The sequence below is a fragment of the Sminthopsis crassicaudata genome, chromosome 5 (assembly GCF_048593235.1).
Source record: "Sminthopsis crassicaudata isolate SCR6 chromosome 5, ASM4859323v1, whole genome shotgun sequence".
Classification (NCBI taxonomy): Eukaryota; Metazoa; Chordata; class Mammalia; order Dasyuromorphia; family Dasyuridae; genus Sminthopsis; species Sminthopsis crassicaudata.
The window spans coordinates 81,145,819-81,163,008 of NC_133621.1; the positions used below are offsets into that span (position 1 = coordinate 81,145,819).

The 17,190-nt window shown below is 32.0% G+C and overlaps 1 protein-coding gene across 1 annotated transcript in view; it reads left to right on the forward strand.

Annotated features, from left to right (window-relative positions):
- Positions 1 to 10,466, forward strand: part of ESYT2 (extended synaptotagmin 2) — a 96,298-nt gene extending 85,832 nt beyond the window's left edge. Inside the window, 8 exon segments of the mRNA XM_074267299.1 lie at positions 625 to 711; positions 1,549 to 1,698; positions 4,889 to 5,277; positions 6,411 to 6,509; positions 7,217 to 7,348; positions 8,920 to 9,025; positions 9,790 to 9,839; positions 9,923 to 10,466. Coding sequence (XP_074123400.1) covers positions 625 to 711; positions 1,549 to 1,698; positions 4,889 to 5,277; positions 6,411 to 6,509; positions 7,217 to 7,348; positions 8,920 to 9,025; positions 9,790 to 9,839; positions 9,923 to 9,968 — 1,059 coding nt within the window. The 3' untranslated portion in view covers positions 9,969 to 10,466.
- The last annotated feature ends 6,724 nt before the right edge of the window (positions 10,467 to 17,190 follow it).

Sequence of the window (17,190 nt, forward strand, 5' to 3'; positions counted from 1 at the left end):
CAAAAGGTTTTTTTAAATGCCAGGATGAAGAGTTTGTATTTCATCTGAGTAGTATTCAAGAGTTTTCTATGCTAATGTTGTTAACATTAGGGTTAAATTGTCATATTGCAAGTAGGTAATCTTGTATCTATTTAATACATTATCAAACATGGTACTCCCCTCATACGTCCTCCCCCCAGTAATCACAGATTAATATATAATCTCCTAGGTGTACAACGGCTTTGAGCTGGGGGAAAAAAAAGTGGAATCAATTCAGCATTAAAAAAATACATATATATTTATTTTTTGAAAGAAAAGCATTTCTGATATTTATCATTTATCGTTAGGCAAAGGAATATTATGGTTATTATGGTGTTACCTGTTTCTGGCCAATAAAATCATAGTAACAATTTTCAAATCATGTTGACTGATCTTTTTTAATGCATAGAATTTATCAATTCAGTAATTTATATTGATAAACTGTATTACTGAATACTTTGCAATTAGTCAAAAGACTAGGTATTGCTAATTGATGTCAATCAAAATAGTATATCTCTAATTTATCATTTAATTTTGCTTATCAAGTTCAGTAACTGAAAAATCATTTTTAATATTCTATAATTGATCTATGGTTACTCCTTTCAGATTCGATATAAGACCAATGAACCTGTCTGGGAAGAAAATTTTACCTTCTTCATTCACAATCCCAAGCGTCAGGACCTTGAAGTTGAGGTATTTTGTTTACTTCCCATTCAATTTACATTGTGATTTGTGATGATAGCACCACAAATTATTGTTGGATAATCCGGTGACATTTGTAATTCCTCCTGCTGGAGACTCTTTAAGTCTCTTGGTTCACTTGAGTTCAGGAGTTATGATCTGTTTTGTACTAAGTTGATAGGTTGTCCATATTAAATGATTCATAAATGATAAATGACTTATGAATGTGATAAGTCTCTGAGAAAGAAGGACCACCATGTTGCCGAGAAACTGGTGAACCAGGACATGTCAGAAGTGGAAGAGGTCAGAACTCCTGAATAGAATTAGACCTAGGAGAGACCTTGCAGTTGCAGTGAAGATAGGAGAGACAGGGACTTGTTTTATCTGTACAAATTGTAATGGTCTAGAGATAAATTTCATGAATTATAAAAAAGAAAAGTTTTCCCACTACAAATGTATATTTATTGTATTATTTATTCATTTTGTTCACGTGTTAATTCTAATGTTTGGGTGATGCATGTTTTCAGAGGGTATAAAAGAGTTTCTTTTTTGACCTCTAATAAAGATTTGGACAGTGTCAACTCTCAGCAGGGAAGTAAGTCTCTTGTAGCCATAATGCAGGGTAGTACTTAAAGGACATATTAGTTTCCTGAAAAACAGGTGTTTATTTAATGTCTTAGTAAAGACCCTCAACATTATTCTGATAAGTTATGGAAGGCTATACCTAAATAAACTTAATTTTATCATTTTCTTCATTTACCTATAGTTTTCCTTCCCTTTCCCGTACCCTTCCCCCAATACCCAGTAGATCTGAAACATGTATCTGCTTTTTTATTTTATTTCCTGTAGGTCAAGGATGAACAGCATCAGTGTTCCCTGGGGAACCTGAAAATTCCTCTTAGCCAGCTATTGGAAAGTGATGACTTGACTATGAATCAACGGTTCCAGCTCAGTAATTCCGGTCCAAACAGCACTATAAAAATGAAGATTGCCCTCAGGGTATTTATATCTTTGAAAATCAATATTGTATGGAATAGGAACTTTAAAGAGTTTCTGTAAGGATATTTTTGGGGTTTTTCCATCTAAGTATATTAGAACAATTCATATTTCCAAAACTTGTGTAGGTTGTTTGAACAACTTAAATGACTATGCTGTCATAGTTTGTACTTACACATTAGGTGGAAACTGAAAATCAAATCAATGTTTATTAAATATTTCCAATGTTTTAGGAACTGCCCTAGGTGTTAGGGCTACAAAGACAAAATTGAAATAATTCCTCTTCTCAAGAAGCTTATACTTTATCAAAAGAGAAGATATGTGTGTGTGTGTGTGTGTGTGTGTGTGTATATATATGTAGTGTAATATACACAATGAATACATTATTCGTAATTCATAGCAAATAAAAAAACTAAAGATAATTAAATATAAAGTATAAGACAGCATTAGCAATTGGAGGAACTGGAAAAAGGTATCTTCTAAAAGCTTATCCTTGAGCTGTAGCTTGAAGAAAGTTAGATATTCTTTGAGGCAGAAGTGAGAGAAGAGATTACAGGCATAGGTGATGGCCGAGAGAAGAGATGGAATGCATTGTGTGAGGAAAAAGGTAAAGTCTACTTTGGCTGAACTAATGAGCAGGGAAAGATAGATTGGAGGCAGGTTGTGAATAGCTTTAAAAAGCAAACTAGACTTCGTATATTTTTTTTCCTAGAGCTAATAAACTGAAATATATTGATCAAGGGAGTGACATGCTCACACTTGTGCTATAAAAAAATACTTTGGTAACTGTGTAGAGTATGGATTGGGGTTATAGGAGTCTTGTGGCAAGGAGACCATTGAGTTCTCCAAGTGAGAGATGATGAAAAGCTTGAAATAAGGTGATAGCTATGCGAGTAGAGAGAAAGATAGAAATGGCAAGGTTTAGCAACTGATGTGTTGTGAGGACTCTAGGATAACATCAAGATAGAGATTGAGACAAAAATTATGAACTCACAAGCAACCAGGAAGAGGTATAAAATAATAATGAACTCTATTGTCGACATGTTGATGTGTTGAGATGTATTTCACATGCATTTACATAAAATATGCATTTTTTTGTGTGAATATAGATCTTTCATATGTATAAAAGTGTCCACCTTACTAACAGTTTTCATTCAAATAGAGAATATTAGGTTAATTTTCAAATAAAAAGGATCTTTGATGGCACAGTACTTGAAAATTCATTGAATCAGAGCCATAAAGTCAAGATTTATTCTGAAGAATAATATTGGAGAGGTTTTCTGAAAGAAATTTATTAACATGATGCAAATATTAGGAAACTGGTTATATGATATATGTTGGATAGAAAATTATGTAAATGTTGTATTTTTAGGTAGGAGGAGTCAGTCTACCACTTACCTAGAGAAGAATTTTAGATGGAGATAGTGTTGAATGATTCATTATTAAAAGGAAAAAAGAAAGAAAAAAAAGCACATTGGGCATAAATTGTCATCCAGAAAGATGTGAAAGTGATGGAATCAAAGAAAGGAAATTGCTCCAGAGAAAAAAGAAAAGATGTCATGGAGAAAGGAGAATCTTTGGGGACAACTTTGAAAAAGAATGAGAAATTATTTTAAATGGGGGGAATAGAAATGTGACTAAAATAATGAAGAGAATTTTATAATCCAAGTTAATGATGCATCAGCAGACTTTGAAGGTAAATAGTATATTGAAAAAAGTTTGCAAGGGTTCCAGATGAGAAAAAATAAAGGATGTAGAATAGAGCCATAACTCTGGCAATGGAGAGCATAGAGTAATAGATTTAAGATAAATTACTAAAGGGGGGAAAAGTGAAAAATTTGGTAGTAGATTGCATTTGTACATCAAAAATTACAAAGTACTCACATTGATATTTGCGTCAACCCCTTGACAATTTTAGGTATCTATAACAGTGCTTCATCCTTTTCTTCCTTTAATATAAAGACTTAATTTAGAGATCAGTGAAGAGGGAGAATTTTAATTAAACTATGAAAGACTAAGAATGACAAAGTTATTAGAACAAATGTATGTAGATAAAAAAGAAAAGTGGTTTAAAGTATAATGAAATTTAGTAAAATTCCAATTGTAGAGGCAGCTAAGTGCTTCAGTGGATAAATTATTGAACTTAGAATCAATTCAAATGTGGCCTCAGGCACTTAATAGGCTTTTGACTTTGGAAAAGTCACTTAACCAGAAAATATTCCTGCTGCAAAAGGAGTAAAGATAAAAACTAGTAACTTTTTAAAAGGTCTTCTACCAAACTTTAAAAGGCTACATTTGTAAATAAATGGTTACAAATGTGGCTTTTTTTCTCCTCACTTTCGGCTTTCTTTGAGGTCAACATAGTCCTACAAGTTTAAGCCTTCATAGCTGCCTACCATTTTTCACTCTCCTTCCTTCATTCTCCATATCCAGTGAGTTTACATATCACTGATTTCCTCATAACCTCTCTCAGCTCTGTCCCCATCTCTTCACATACACAGTGTGTCACCACCCTTGTTGATGCCTTCAGCACTTGTTTAGACAGCTGCAACAACTTAAACTTAGTGGTCTTCCTTCTTCCCCTTCTCTAGTCAGTTCTCTGTACACCTCCCCAAATAATCTTATTAGAGAACATTTCCGATTTTGCCACTCTCCCCATTCAAGAATCTTCATTGTCACCTACAGGATGAAATACAAATTTTCTATTTGCCATTTAAATCCCTTCACAATGTTTCTGTATCTTTCCAGATTTATTTCATATTATTGTTCCTCATGCATTGTTCTACCTGTTCTTTTGTTCCCTGAGCCCATCTTTATATCTCCTACCTCTGAGCTTTTGTATACTATACTATACCAGGAATGCAATACATTTTCTTATTAGCAGCGTTTATTCTCTCAAGACTTAGGTGCCACTTCCTACCTGTGGCCTTTCTTGATCTACCTAATTGATAGTGATTTCCTCTTCCTGAAATAATTCTGTTTACTTTTTATATACTTTGTTTCAACTTGTTTCTCTACATGTTGCATCTTGTATATACAGTATAAATCCCTTGAGGGTAATGACTTGTATTTTTGTCTTTGTATCCCCAGTGCTAAACCCAGTGCCTATTACATAATAGACCTTACAGAAAAGTTTGTTGAGTTGAATTATTGGAATTTTTCCATCTTGGAATTTTGCTTTCTACTTAATTAGGTGCTACACCTTGAAAAACAAGAAAGGTCTCCAGATCATCAACATTCAGCCCAAGTGAAGAGACCCTCTGTTTCCAAAGAAGGGAGGAAAACATCTGTCAAATCCCATGTCACTGCACCTGCAGCTTCTGATTCCAGCAAAATGGTCTCAGCTCCACCAATACCTGACAGTACAAGAAAGACTGATGTGGATGAAAAAGCTCAACCTCCCAGTGCTAATCCTCAGTGGCCATCTGATCTCAGCCAAAGTTCCTCCAGCCTCCACACCTCCAATGTTACCTCTTCCCCGAGTCACCTTTCTATCAAGGAGCCCACCCCCAGTATAGCATCGGACATCTCACTGCCCATTGCCACACAGGAACTACGGCAAAGACTTCGACAGCTTGAAAAGTAGAGTCTCTAGTATTTGATTTTTATTTTTTAAAACCATCATGCAACTTTTGAAATTTATGACACTTTGATCATCTCTGGGAGGGAAATGTCAATTGAAGCTGATTTTAAGAGAACAAGTTAAGACTTTAGATGACATGAAATGAATTATAGTTTTTGAGTAACACTGAAATTAAAGTTAACTTTTCCTAAGAATCAAGTAATTAATATATTAAAATAATAGAATAGGTTTCAGGAATAGGAAAGAAGAGATGGGAGTAGGAGTTAGTAAGGGTGCTAATAAAAGTATCATGATTACTATGAAATCTGAAATTTGTATTTTATTGGTATGAAAAATTTGTTGTGAGGTCCTTTTTCTTCCTTAAATGTCTAACTCTTTTTTTTTTTCCAATTATATCTACCTTGTTTTAAAGGCTATGATAAAGTGAATGTTGTTAATTTTCATTAGATAAGCAGGAAAAATTTGCAGTTATCATAAGCGTAAGGTATCATAAGCTTCTCAGTGGAAGGAATTAAAATTGATCTTTGAAAGTTCTCTTCCCAGAATTACAAATAAGCCTCTTTAAGATCAGAATTACAATAAAAAAGGGAGAAGCAGGGAATACTTTCCTATTAATAGTAACAAATCATCTTGGTATGGTTATTGAAAAGAGTAATGGCTCTGGAACCTCTTTTTGGGGACCTGTTTCCTCTCAGGCAATAGTGATCTTAACCTGGAAAGCCCTTTGTTTGGGATTTATACTGAGTTGATTTAATTATATTTCTCAAAGCTGATCATAAGTTTGTCTTAATCATCAATAAGAACAAGATTATTTTATTTTGAAGTTTACTTTCAAGTGGAAAAAAAACAAAACAACCTGACATTTTGAGCTGTAGAGAGGTGTGAGCATACAATTAATATTCACATCATTCCCCAAAACTTGCCTAATGCTTTCTTTGTACAAATTTCCCTATTGTGTTTATAGTTTCTTAATAATTCTTATGACAATATATTTCTTAATTGCCACAGGATATTTTTTTCACTGAATGAAAATGATTATGTTAATATAGCTTTAGTACTTTAGGTTTTATGTGAAATGTTGATTAGGAATGATTAATTTCCTTATTCTTTTTTTTTTTTTTTTTTATCATAGTGGAACAACATTGGGGCAATCTCCCCTCGGACAGATTCAGTTGACAATACGTCATAGTTCACAAAGAAACAAACTTATTGTGGTTGTGCATTCCTGTAGGTGAGCATTATTTATTCTAGGCCATGTCTATAAGGGTTTTTTTTGTTTGTTTGTTTTTAAATAACATATCATTTAAGTTTTTTTTTTTAATGGGCATTTTAATACTAGACAATTTATTATTATATTTGAAAAGATTAATCTAAATTTAATTTTCTTATTGTTAGAATCATTCAAAGTAGTACATAAGAAATTCTTTTAGTAGGACAATATACCATCACTATTAATATTAATATTCCATATATTTCCATATTCTATATAGGATATATAAAATTCACTTCAGAAAGCACTTGTAAACATAGTTGTTCCCATTAAAGATATTTAATGAGAAAAATATTTAATAAGTATAGAGATAAATAAAATATTTAATGTATTAAATATGAGATAAAATAGTTGAGCAAATATTCTGATTTTTGGGAGGCTTCTCCCATTAGTTTATAAAGTTGATTTAAGAAATGATAATATTGGCTCTGTAATATAAGCATGATAAATTTGAGGAATTAATAAAGGTCAGACTTGAAATAATCAAGACTTAACAAAGATTTTTGCTAAATGAATCAGTTTGAACCAACAAATTATCTATTGATATACATACCTAATATGTGCTTGACAATGTGCTACTTATTTTTATAGGATCTAGATAAATTATTTTTGAGGAGTTTGTGATCTTAAATTCTAAAATATAGTGTCTTTTTTGTTTTATGTTACAGAAATCTCATTGCCTTTTCTGAGGATGGCTCTGATCCATATGTCCGAATGTATTTACTTCCAGACAAGAGAAGATCAGGAAGAAGAAAAACACATGTATCAAAGAAAACATTAAATCCAGTCTTTGATCAAAGGTATATTCTTATTGTCTTACTACTATTAATAAGTGCATTTACTTTCTCACAATATTCCTGCAAGTTTGTAGAAGTTGTATCCCTGTTTTTATAGCTGGAAACACTGATGGTTTCCTCAGGGAATTTATAAAAAGTCACACAGTGAATATTGGAGTAGGGTTATAAATCCATGTTTAATACCTTCCCAGACCATTCTTAGTGTTTCCTGGTTAGATTGTTGTTATCATCTTTGTATAGGAGGATTGAAAATTCTGTTGCATGGTAGAAAGCTTGATGTATATTCTACATTACCAGACTAAAAAACTAAAGACTCGCTTCTTGTTCAGCCATATCACTAGCTAGTGGTGGAGTCACCATTTTCCTCATTTGTATGAGGAAAAATTAATTATATGTTATTTAAAATAATGTCTTATAGTTTACATACTTTTCTGTCCTCCTCTTTCCCCCTTTCCCTCTCTTTTCATACAAAACTAGATTCTGATCTATAGTTAAGAGATCATTTCTTTATATTTACTTTCACATTTTCCTTTTATAAATATTTCACTATATTGTTGGACTTTGATTAATGTCATAATTTTATTGAACATTTATTTTATTTATGTTTTTAAAACACACATACTAACAGCACAATAGGCAGTTATTTGGAGAGGAAATGCTCTGAATGATTACTTTAAGCCATAAACTGTCAATTAACAAAGTCTATTATTCAAAATCCAATTAATTGTGATTTTTATTACTTATAGATATAATTACTCTTATAAACATGGTAATCCAGGAGAAAAATTGATTGTCTTATGTTCCCAGATTACACTTTCTCACAGACACATGTATATTTGGCATCTTGAGGATAGACATTTGGAGAAAGGGTAGCAATTAAAATGTAGTTAATTGTAGTTTGATTTTACCTCAAAAGTTAAATGATGTCAACTTTTGTTACTTTCCAATTATAACAGCCATTTGATTTATATTCCTTTTATAAATTGGCTTTTTAAAACAAAGGTTAAAAGAAACTTTTAATGTTACTCATCATTTTGCAGATGCCAGTGGCTTTGTTCATTCTCATCCTCATAGTATATTTTGGAGACAATGTCTCTTTTGTGAAATCTTTTTCATTTCTATAGCATAAAATTACTTTTGGGCATCACAAGACTAGAACTTTACAAAAATTTTAAAAATAATTTAGAAATATTGAAAGTAGCCTAGAATTTAGGGTTAACATTGCCTATCACTTCTTCCAAAATGCTATTGCCCTTTGCCTTTAACAATTAGAATTGTGAGTTGTCATTTTATTACTCATGAAGCCACCCATGAACAGCATTTTTGACTTATTTACAATACCTTGGCAAACCCTCATTTGAGTCTGCCAATTGAAACTAGGCTTGTAAATTTTTATTTATGGACCATGAAATAAAAATGCCTAGTAGTTAAGTTTTGTGGTTTAAAAAAAAAAAAAAAAAAAAAAAAGCTAAAATTTGGGAAAGTGTTTCAAATTCAAGCATCAAGATTTATGGTTTGTTTTTTTTCCCCATGGAAAATTAAGGAGATGCAAATAACATCTTCATCCTTCTTAGCTTTGATTTCAGTGTTTCCTTACCAGAAGTGCAAAGGAGAACGTTGGATGTAGCTGTCAAGAACAGTGGTGGTTTCTTGTCCAAAGACAAAGGACTTCTGGGCAAAGTAAGTTTTTTTTACCAAAAAAATCAACATTTTCAACTGTTTCTTCTCTCTGAAAACTAAACTCATCAAAAATATCATTTAAAAGTTGTCTTATACCAATTTGAAGATGGTCTATGTGACATAACAAAGAATCCTGATATTCAGTTCTTTTTGAGAAAGAAAGGACTGGATTGTACAGCTTTATTCTGCAGCCACTGGAGTACGTGTTGCATGCTGTGGATATGCAGCAATGCATTTTTAATACTCCTTTTCCATATTCCTGCTACTACCTGGGTTGTCTCATATTATAAACTTTAGGAAGTAGCAGAAGGGATGAGTTTCATTTTTGTATAATATTTGGAGATAAAGGATGAATTTAGGAGAAGGTTGAAATGGATAGAAAAGTGAAGTTTTACATTATACATCTTGTTGATGGTATTAAGTTGTTTATTTGTAAAGATAAAAAGTTTTAAATTGCACTAAGACTTTTAGGACACTATGTATAAGCTTATAGACAATGTGCCAGGAATGGCATTTAAGACTTTTGGGACATCTTGCATAAGAACTTGAATTCAAGAACATTGGTTGTGGAAAGAAACTAATAGATTATGATTTCTAGGGAGAAAACAGGTGAAGCAAAAATGAATATTAGCAGAAAGGATTTATAGATTAAGGGAAAGGTGTGTAAGAAATGCAGAAATGAAAAAATGAATAAGGAATGTTCCTTCTCTACCCTCTTCAATAATGATGAATGACTTGGTCTTTATCATTTTTTTTTTTTTCAGTTGTTGGTATCTCTGGCCTCTGAGGATCTTGCCAAAGGCTGGACCCAGTGGTAAGTAGGACTTGGTATTAATAAATATTTATTAATTTGTTACAGTTAACAAAACTAACTCTACTCTTTATGCATTTTCTCAGGTATGACTTGACAGAAGATGGTACAAGACCCCAGGCTATAAATTAGATCCTTTTTTGACATGAAGAATTTCTCCTTGTGTATTGTACTTAGCCAATCTTTATACACTTTGAATGCATCATTTTCACAGATGTTTCAATATTATTTTTATAGTTTTATGTATTTAGTTATTACACACCCCAAAGGTTTTATAAATTTTAACACATTGACATTTTTTGCAGAGTTAGCCAGTTTTATTGTTAAATTTCATATTTTAATTTAGTCTAATATTTTGCCTATTATTACAATGTGCAATAGAGTATTAGAATGACATGGTGTTAAATGGAAACATTTGTCATTTGTGTCTTTTAGAAAATGAATATATGATATGCTTTATTACTGCCTTGTTTTGTATATCACCAAGGCATACTATGCCATGTATATAGACTATTTTTTTATAATCTTTTCATGCTAGTTTGAAGTCAGATGAAAATGGATGAAGGGAATATATATCTATATATCTATAGATATATATTCTTCAAGTTCATATTAAATTCTTATAACAAATAATCCTTTTATTTGGTCTTTGCAGCAAAATGGTCTCAGTGACTTATTTTGTGGGGGGGGGTTAAAAGAAAAAAATACTGAAAAGACTATTAAAATGAGTGTTTCTCTTGCCTGTTGTGTATAGAAAAAATATACAAAATATTAATATTAAGTTCTATTATTGAAAAGTCATGACTCTTATAGACAAAGTGTCTTTAATACTAAGAAATATAAGTATTATATTTGAAGAGACAGTTGTCATACTCCCTAAATCATCGAGTCTCAGCTTTCTTACATAGAAAGGAAGACATTTGCAGTATGTTTAGAATTTATTTTTAGTTGCCTGTTTATTGTAACTTATTCATGTAATCTAAAACATATATATATATATATATATATATATATATACATACATTTATATGTGTATACACATATTATCTTTCTTAAAAGATAATAGCAAAGCAATTTTCCATATTAGAAATTAGAATTCAAAAGTAAATCCTCACAAATCATATTAATTTTCATTGTTTTAACAGCTTATTTAAAAAAATTTTAAAAACTAGCAATGAAAAGCTGAGAATGTATAGTGAATTGTTGAATTCAAAGGTGATTTTTTTTTTGACCCCCCCACTTCAGTGAAGTGAAAAACTTGCTTTTAATGACAGTTTGTCCTGAGTTTATACCATGTGTCAGACATTTATCACCATTAAACTGAGACATCATTGCATTCTGCTGCTATGTAGAGGTTACCAGCATGACCAAAGGGGATTTAACATAGCTGCTGAGTTGTGACTAACAGCAGCTATTAACTATAACACAGTTTTATTAGTTTGGGTCATGAACATTGTTATACACAAAATTTAGAAGCCTCTTTTAAAGACTTTGAAAGCATATTTCATACACAGGGACCTGCTTATAAGTAGAGGAATATGCTGTGCAATTCATACACAAAAAGTTGCACCTAGTTTAAAAGTAAAATATTTTTAGTCAAGTGACACAAATGACTTCGTTACCTGTGAGACTATGTTAAGACTATGTAATAAATACTTTTAAAAACAGCTTTATAATGAACTCAAGTTTCATCAAACTCAACAACTTATGACAGCTCACATGACCAAACATACCAAAGTGCCTGTTGTGGATATTAGATTCCAGAACCTTCTAATTTAATGTCATTTTTAGTTAATTTAAAAAATACTTTGATTCTTGAGGTCTACTTATAGTGGAAGTCAATTATCTTCACTAATTATTTTCACTCTGGTAAAAATGATAATGCCACAGTGAAGTGAAATAATTGTGTTACCTATAAATGACATTTCACTGGAAGACCTCATCATTAACAGGCTTCGATGTGGATATGTATTGTGTTGGTGACCATTTCAGAAGAAAGTGTGTTTATATATTCCGTATATATACATATATGTGTGTATATATATGTGTGTGTATATATATAATATATATCTCACAGTCCTAAAGCATGAGAAAGAGCTATAGATTAACCTGTTAAAATCTAGTTTGTGTATCCATGATTTACTGAACACCATCTTTTTACAGTGAGTTCTATTGCTGGGCCTCTAGCACAGCTTGAAAGAAGGAAGGAAAATGCAACACTTTTAACATTACAGTCATCTGTATTAAAGTTCTGGAACAAAGGAATTTTATATAGAGTTATTTGCTTCTTTACCTAAAAAAAATGCATATCTATCTATATATGTGTATGTGTAATTCTGTTTTTCCTTTTTGGGACTAAGTGCTTTGTTAGTTTATTTAGGACAATGCAAATGCAACCAGAAGGGGAGAAAAACATCAAGTGAAAGAGGAAAAAAAAACAATGGTAAAGCAGTCTGGCAATACTATATTTAGTAACCTAGCCCCAGAGCCTGATTATGTGAGACACAATTCCTATTGCTGTTAGTCAAATACTAATTTAGTCAAGTTGCTATCATCAAGGAGTTTGATTCCTAATTGCTGTGAGAATTGACCCTGTATTTGTAGAGTATGAGAATTCCAGTACCTGTCCTTAATCTTTCTTTAAAAGAAAAAGATGACAGCTTAAGGTGGATGTTATATAACATCATAAAAACTTTGGTAAGATTAGGAACAAAAGGAAGTGATCTACTATGAAATACTGAAAGATTAACTTATGGGGATGATCATGAAGGCTAGATTGATAGGAACACATTTTTCAATAGTGGGAAAATTTTTTTTATTGATTTTTTTTTTTAATTTTTAATACATGTGTAAAGTGAATAATGAGGATTTAACAGTTATTATTTTGAGCCAAACAGGAAAAAAATCTACTTAAATGAATTTCAAACAGCAATTCTGGATAGTTTGTACATGTGGATTGTATATCCTGTGCCTTAAAGTATAAAGTGCAAAAGTATTGTTGTTTTCAATGTTTCAAAAAATTAAAGGTAATTTTTTTTGCTGTACATATCACCATTTATATTTTATGCTATGAAAATTTCTACAAAAATTCTCTTGCTTTGGTGAGAAGGGCTTTAAAATGAAATTTTAAAAAAATATCAGTGAAAGTGTACTCAAATGTGATGCAATGTAACACTTGTAATTTGGATTAAATAAAGTTGTTCTTTTTGATATAATTCCTTCTATTTCAGAGTTGCAAGAATCTGTAAAATTGGAAATCAGTGAAGAGGGACTTTTTATTATACGTTATCATTTTTTGCTTAATTTACATGATAGTGCATGTATTTATTCAATAAACAATTCATATGGTGGATGGTTAATGACTTTTATTTTCTCTAATCTTTGTCCTAAAATAAAACTTTAGGATTAATCTAGATGACCCAAAGGATGGTTAGTTTATCACATTGTGAATTTTCTGTTAATTGTCTTGTTTTCACAACTACATGAAAGAAATAATTTCAACTGTTCCCCTTTATTCTTTCCTTGATTTGATTCCTTTTTACCTATATTTAAACCAAATATTGGGAACAGGGAAGAATTGCCTTAAATATGACCTGAACCTTTTCAGTGAACGCACAGTAAATTGGCTTCCATCCAATCTGAAGACAAAAGTTCAAATAAATGATGATAATCAAAGATTGGAGGAAACAAAATGGAAAATTGGACATTTAGTTCTTTTAATGAGAACAGTTGCTGAAAGGTTAAGCCAGGGGTTCTCAAACTATGGCCCACGGGCCAGATGCGGCCAGCTGAGGACATTTATGCGGCCCGCTGGGTTATGGCAAATGGGCTGAGGGGCAGAGACAGAGTGTGAGTTTTTGTTTTTACTATAGTCCGGCCCTCTAACAGTCTGAGGGACAGTGAACTGGTCCCCTATTTTAAAAGTTTGAGAACCACTGGGTTAAGCGGTTCAATTCATTTAAGGTGTTTGGAAACCACTACATAGTGCAATCCATCAGAAAGACTTGAGATCCAATTTAGACACCCATCTTTTTGAATCTTGCTTAGAAGCTGAGGAAACAAATAGATGGTTAAATCCTTTATTTTGGTGTGACTAGATAAGTGAACCTAAACTCTATGTGTTGCTAGTAGCTCAAAAAGCACAATGAATTAATTTATCTTTTCTCAGTTAACAAGTCAGTTTTTCAGCTAACTCCTGGTTTATCTACATATTTGTTATTGAAAACCAAAAATATATATAAATATGTGTGTGTGTGTGTGTGTATAAACACACACACACACACACACACATATATAGCATACTAGAAATAGCATTATAATTATACCCAAAATGTCTTTCTTTGCCTCTTCCTTTCCTCAAAATAGAAGTTAAATAAGGGTGGTTATCAAAAAGGAATATAATTTTGTTATTTTTAGCCATTCCAATTATTGCTAAATAAATGGTTTGATCTTTTTGAATTGGAATTCTAATTTCTTCTAATTTCAGGACTGATTCATTAAATGAGAATCAGCTATAAAATTTTTTCATAAATGGTTAGCTTCCTGCCTCTAAGAAGAAAACTTTTTTTTAAAACATATTTTTTTGATTTTTTCCTAATACATTCAAAGATAGTTTCTAATAATCACTTTTGCAAAACCTTGTGTTTCAGATTTTTCTCCCTTCCCTCATCCCACCCCAAGAACTTAGTAAGCAGTCAGTTATATATTAAATATGTGCAATTCTTCTATACATTTCCATATTCATCACACTGCACAAAAAATATTAGAAGGGGGAAAAAACAAAGAAACAAACAAAAAGATGGAAATAACTGTGCTTTCAGTTCAGTCTCCATAGTTCTCGCTGAGTGTGATTGGCACTTTCAATCCCAAATCTATTGGAATTGCCTTGCATTACCTTACATTGTTGGAAAGAGCCAAGTCCATCACAGTTGATTATTACATAATCTTGTTACCAAGTACAATGGTCTCTTGGGGTTGTTCACTTTGTTTAGCATTATTTCATGAAAGTCTTTCCAGGCTTTTCTGAAATCAATTCACTCCATTATTTCTTATAGAACAATAATATTCCATTTCATGCATATGCCATAACTTATTCAGCTATTCCCCAACTAATGGATATCCACTTAATTTCCAATTCCTTCCCACTACAAAAAGGACTGCTACAAACATTTTTGCACATAGATGTTCTTTTTCCCTGTTTTATGATCTCTTTGAGAGATATATCCAGTAGAGACTCTATGGATCAAAGGGTATGCAGTTTTATAGCCCTTTGGACATAATTCTAAATTATATTCCAGAATAGTTGGATCATCTCACAACTCTACTAACAATGCATTAGTGTCCCAGTTTTCTGCAATATTTATCATTATCTTAAAAGTATTTTCAAATACTTTTTAAGTAGCTGGAAAATCTGATATAATTCTCTGTTATAGTTTTAATAGATTTTTAATTGTTTCTAGGTTACTATAAACATATAAAGATTATAATCTATTTTATTTAAGTTGAGAATCATCAAGTCATCTATTTATGGATTATCCACAACATTTTTATTTCTACATTTCTTGCCTTTCAATCAACATTTTTCATAAGGAAAATTATTAGTGTTAGTGTTAGCAAAATGGCTAGAATACCAAATCTGTATAGTTTAGGTGTTCAGAAGAGGGGTTCAGAAGAGGCTTGGGTATAGATCCCACCTTTGGATAATGTAGATACATCACCATAGATAAGTTACAACATCTCTGAACTAAGTAGTTTAGTTTTCTTCATCTTTTTGGTGAGGAATGTTTGTTCTGCCATTTTTTTCAGCTCTTCATGATGCCACTTGGGATTTCTCTTAGGAGAGATACTGGAAAGGTTTGCCGTTTCCTTCTTTAGCTCATTTGACAACAGATGGGGAAACTAAAGCAGAGAGTAAATGAATTGTCCAGGATTATACAGTTTAGTATCTAAAGCTAGATTTGAACTTGTAAAGGGCTAGAACTGAGCGGATGTACTTGACTTAGATGCAAGGTAATCTAGCACTTGGGGCTAATTACCAATTGGACAATTCTATATTAACATGTTTGGAGGATGACCCTACTCAACTCTATTCTGGCTCTATCTGTGTGTGTGATGAGAGAAGGGAGGAGATATCAGCAGGTGGAGTAGAGGAGGAGCATCATTCTTTTGGTGTTGGACAGAGAGGAAGGAGGTGTAGAGATTCCTAATCTAATCCCCTGACAGTGACCCCAAAAGACCAAGAATAAAGACTTTTGCCTATCCTGACTCCAGCTGATTCTAAGATACCCAGGGTCTCCACATGAACTAATGAAGATCAATCTTCCTAACTCCAGGCCTGATGATCCATCCACTATAACATTTAGCCATCCTTCTTGGTTGCAATCCTTGATCTTTTGCCTTTCCGAATATCAGGTTCCAGGCCCTTTGATCTTTTAATGTGGAGGCAGCCAGATCTTGAGTGATATTATTGTGGCACCTTGATATTTGAATTTTTTTTTCTAGCTGCTTGCAATATTTTTTCCTTTGTTTGCAGCTTAGCCACAATGTTCTGTGGAGTTCTTTTTTTAGGGTCTTTTTCAGAAGGTGTTAGATGAATTCTTTCAATGCCTATTTTCCCTTCTGTTTCTATTATCTCTGGACAGTTCTCTTTGAAGATTTCCTGTAAAATAGAATCTAGGCTCTTTTTTTGATCATAGTTTTCGGGAAGTCCAGTGATCCTCAGATTATGTCTCCTAGATCTATTTTCAAGGTCTATAGATTTTCTCAGTAAGTATTTGACGTTATTCTCCAGCTTTTCATTTTTTTTGTTTTGTTTTGTTTGACTGATTCTTGGGTTCTCAATGAATCATTCATTTCTATTTGTTCCGTCTTGATTTTTAATGAGTTATTTTCTTTTCACATTTTTTAGTTGGGTTTTTTTTTTTTTTTTTGTATATACCCAATTGAGTTTTTAAATGAATTATTTTGCTCTATTGAATTTTTTTCCATTTCCCTAATTTCTTTTTTTAGAGAGTTATTTTCTTTTTCCAATTCAGAAATCCTACTTTCTTGAATTTATGGTTTCCAATTCAGAAATCCTACTTTCCTGTGATTTTTTAATCTTTTCTAATTCACAAATTTTGTTTCCCTGCATTTCCTGTGAATTCTTTATTTTTTCCAACTCAAATTTCAGGAAGTTTTTATTCTCTATCATAGCTTTTCTTTCATTTTCCCATTTTTCTTCAAACTCTCTTAACTTTTTAATAGTCTGTTCTAGGAGAGAGTTATGTGATGGGGGGTAAGTATCATTCTCCTTTAGGCTGTTATCTGCTTACTCTGCTGTTAACTTCCTTGGGGTGCTCTTTCGTTCTCTTCA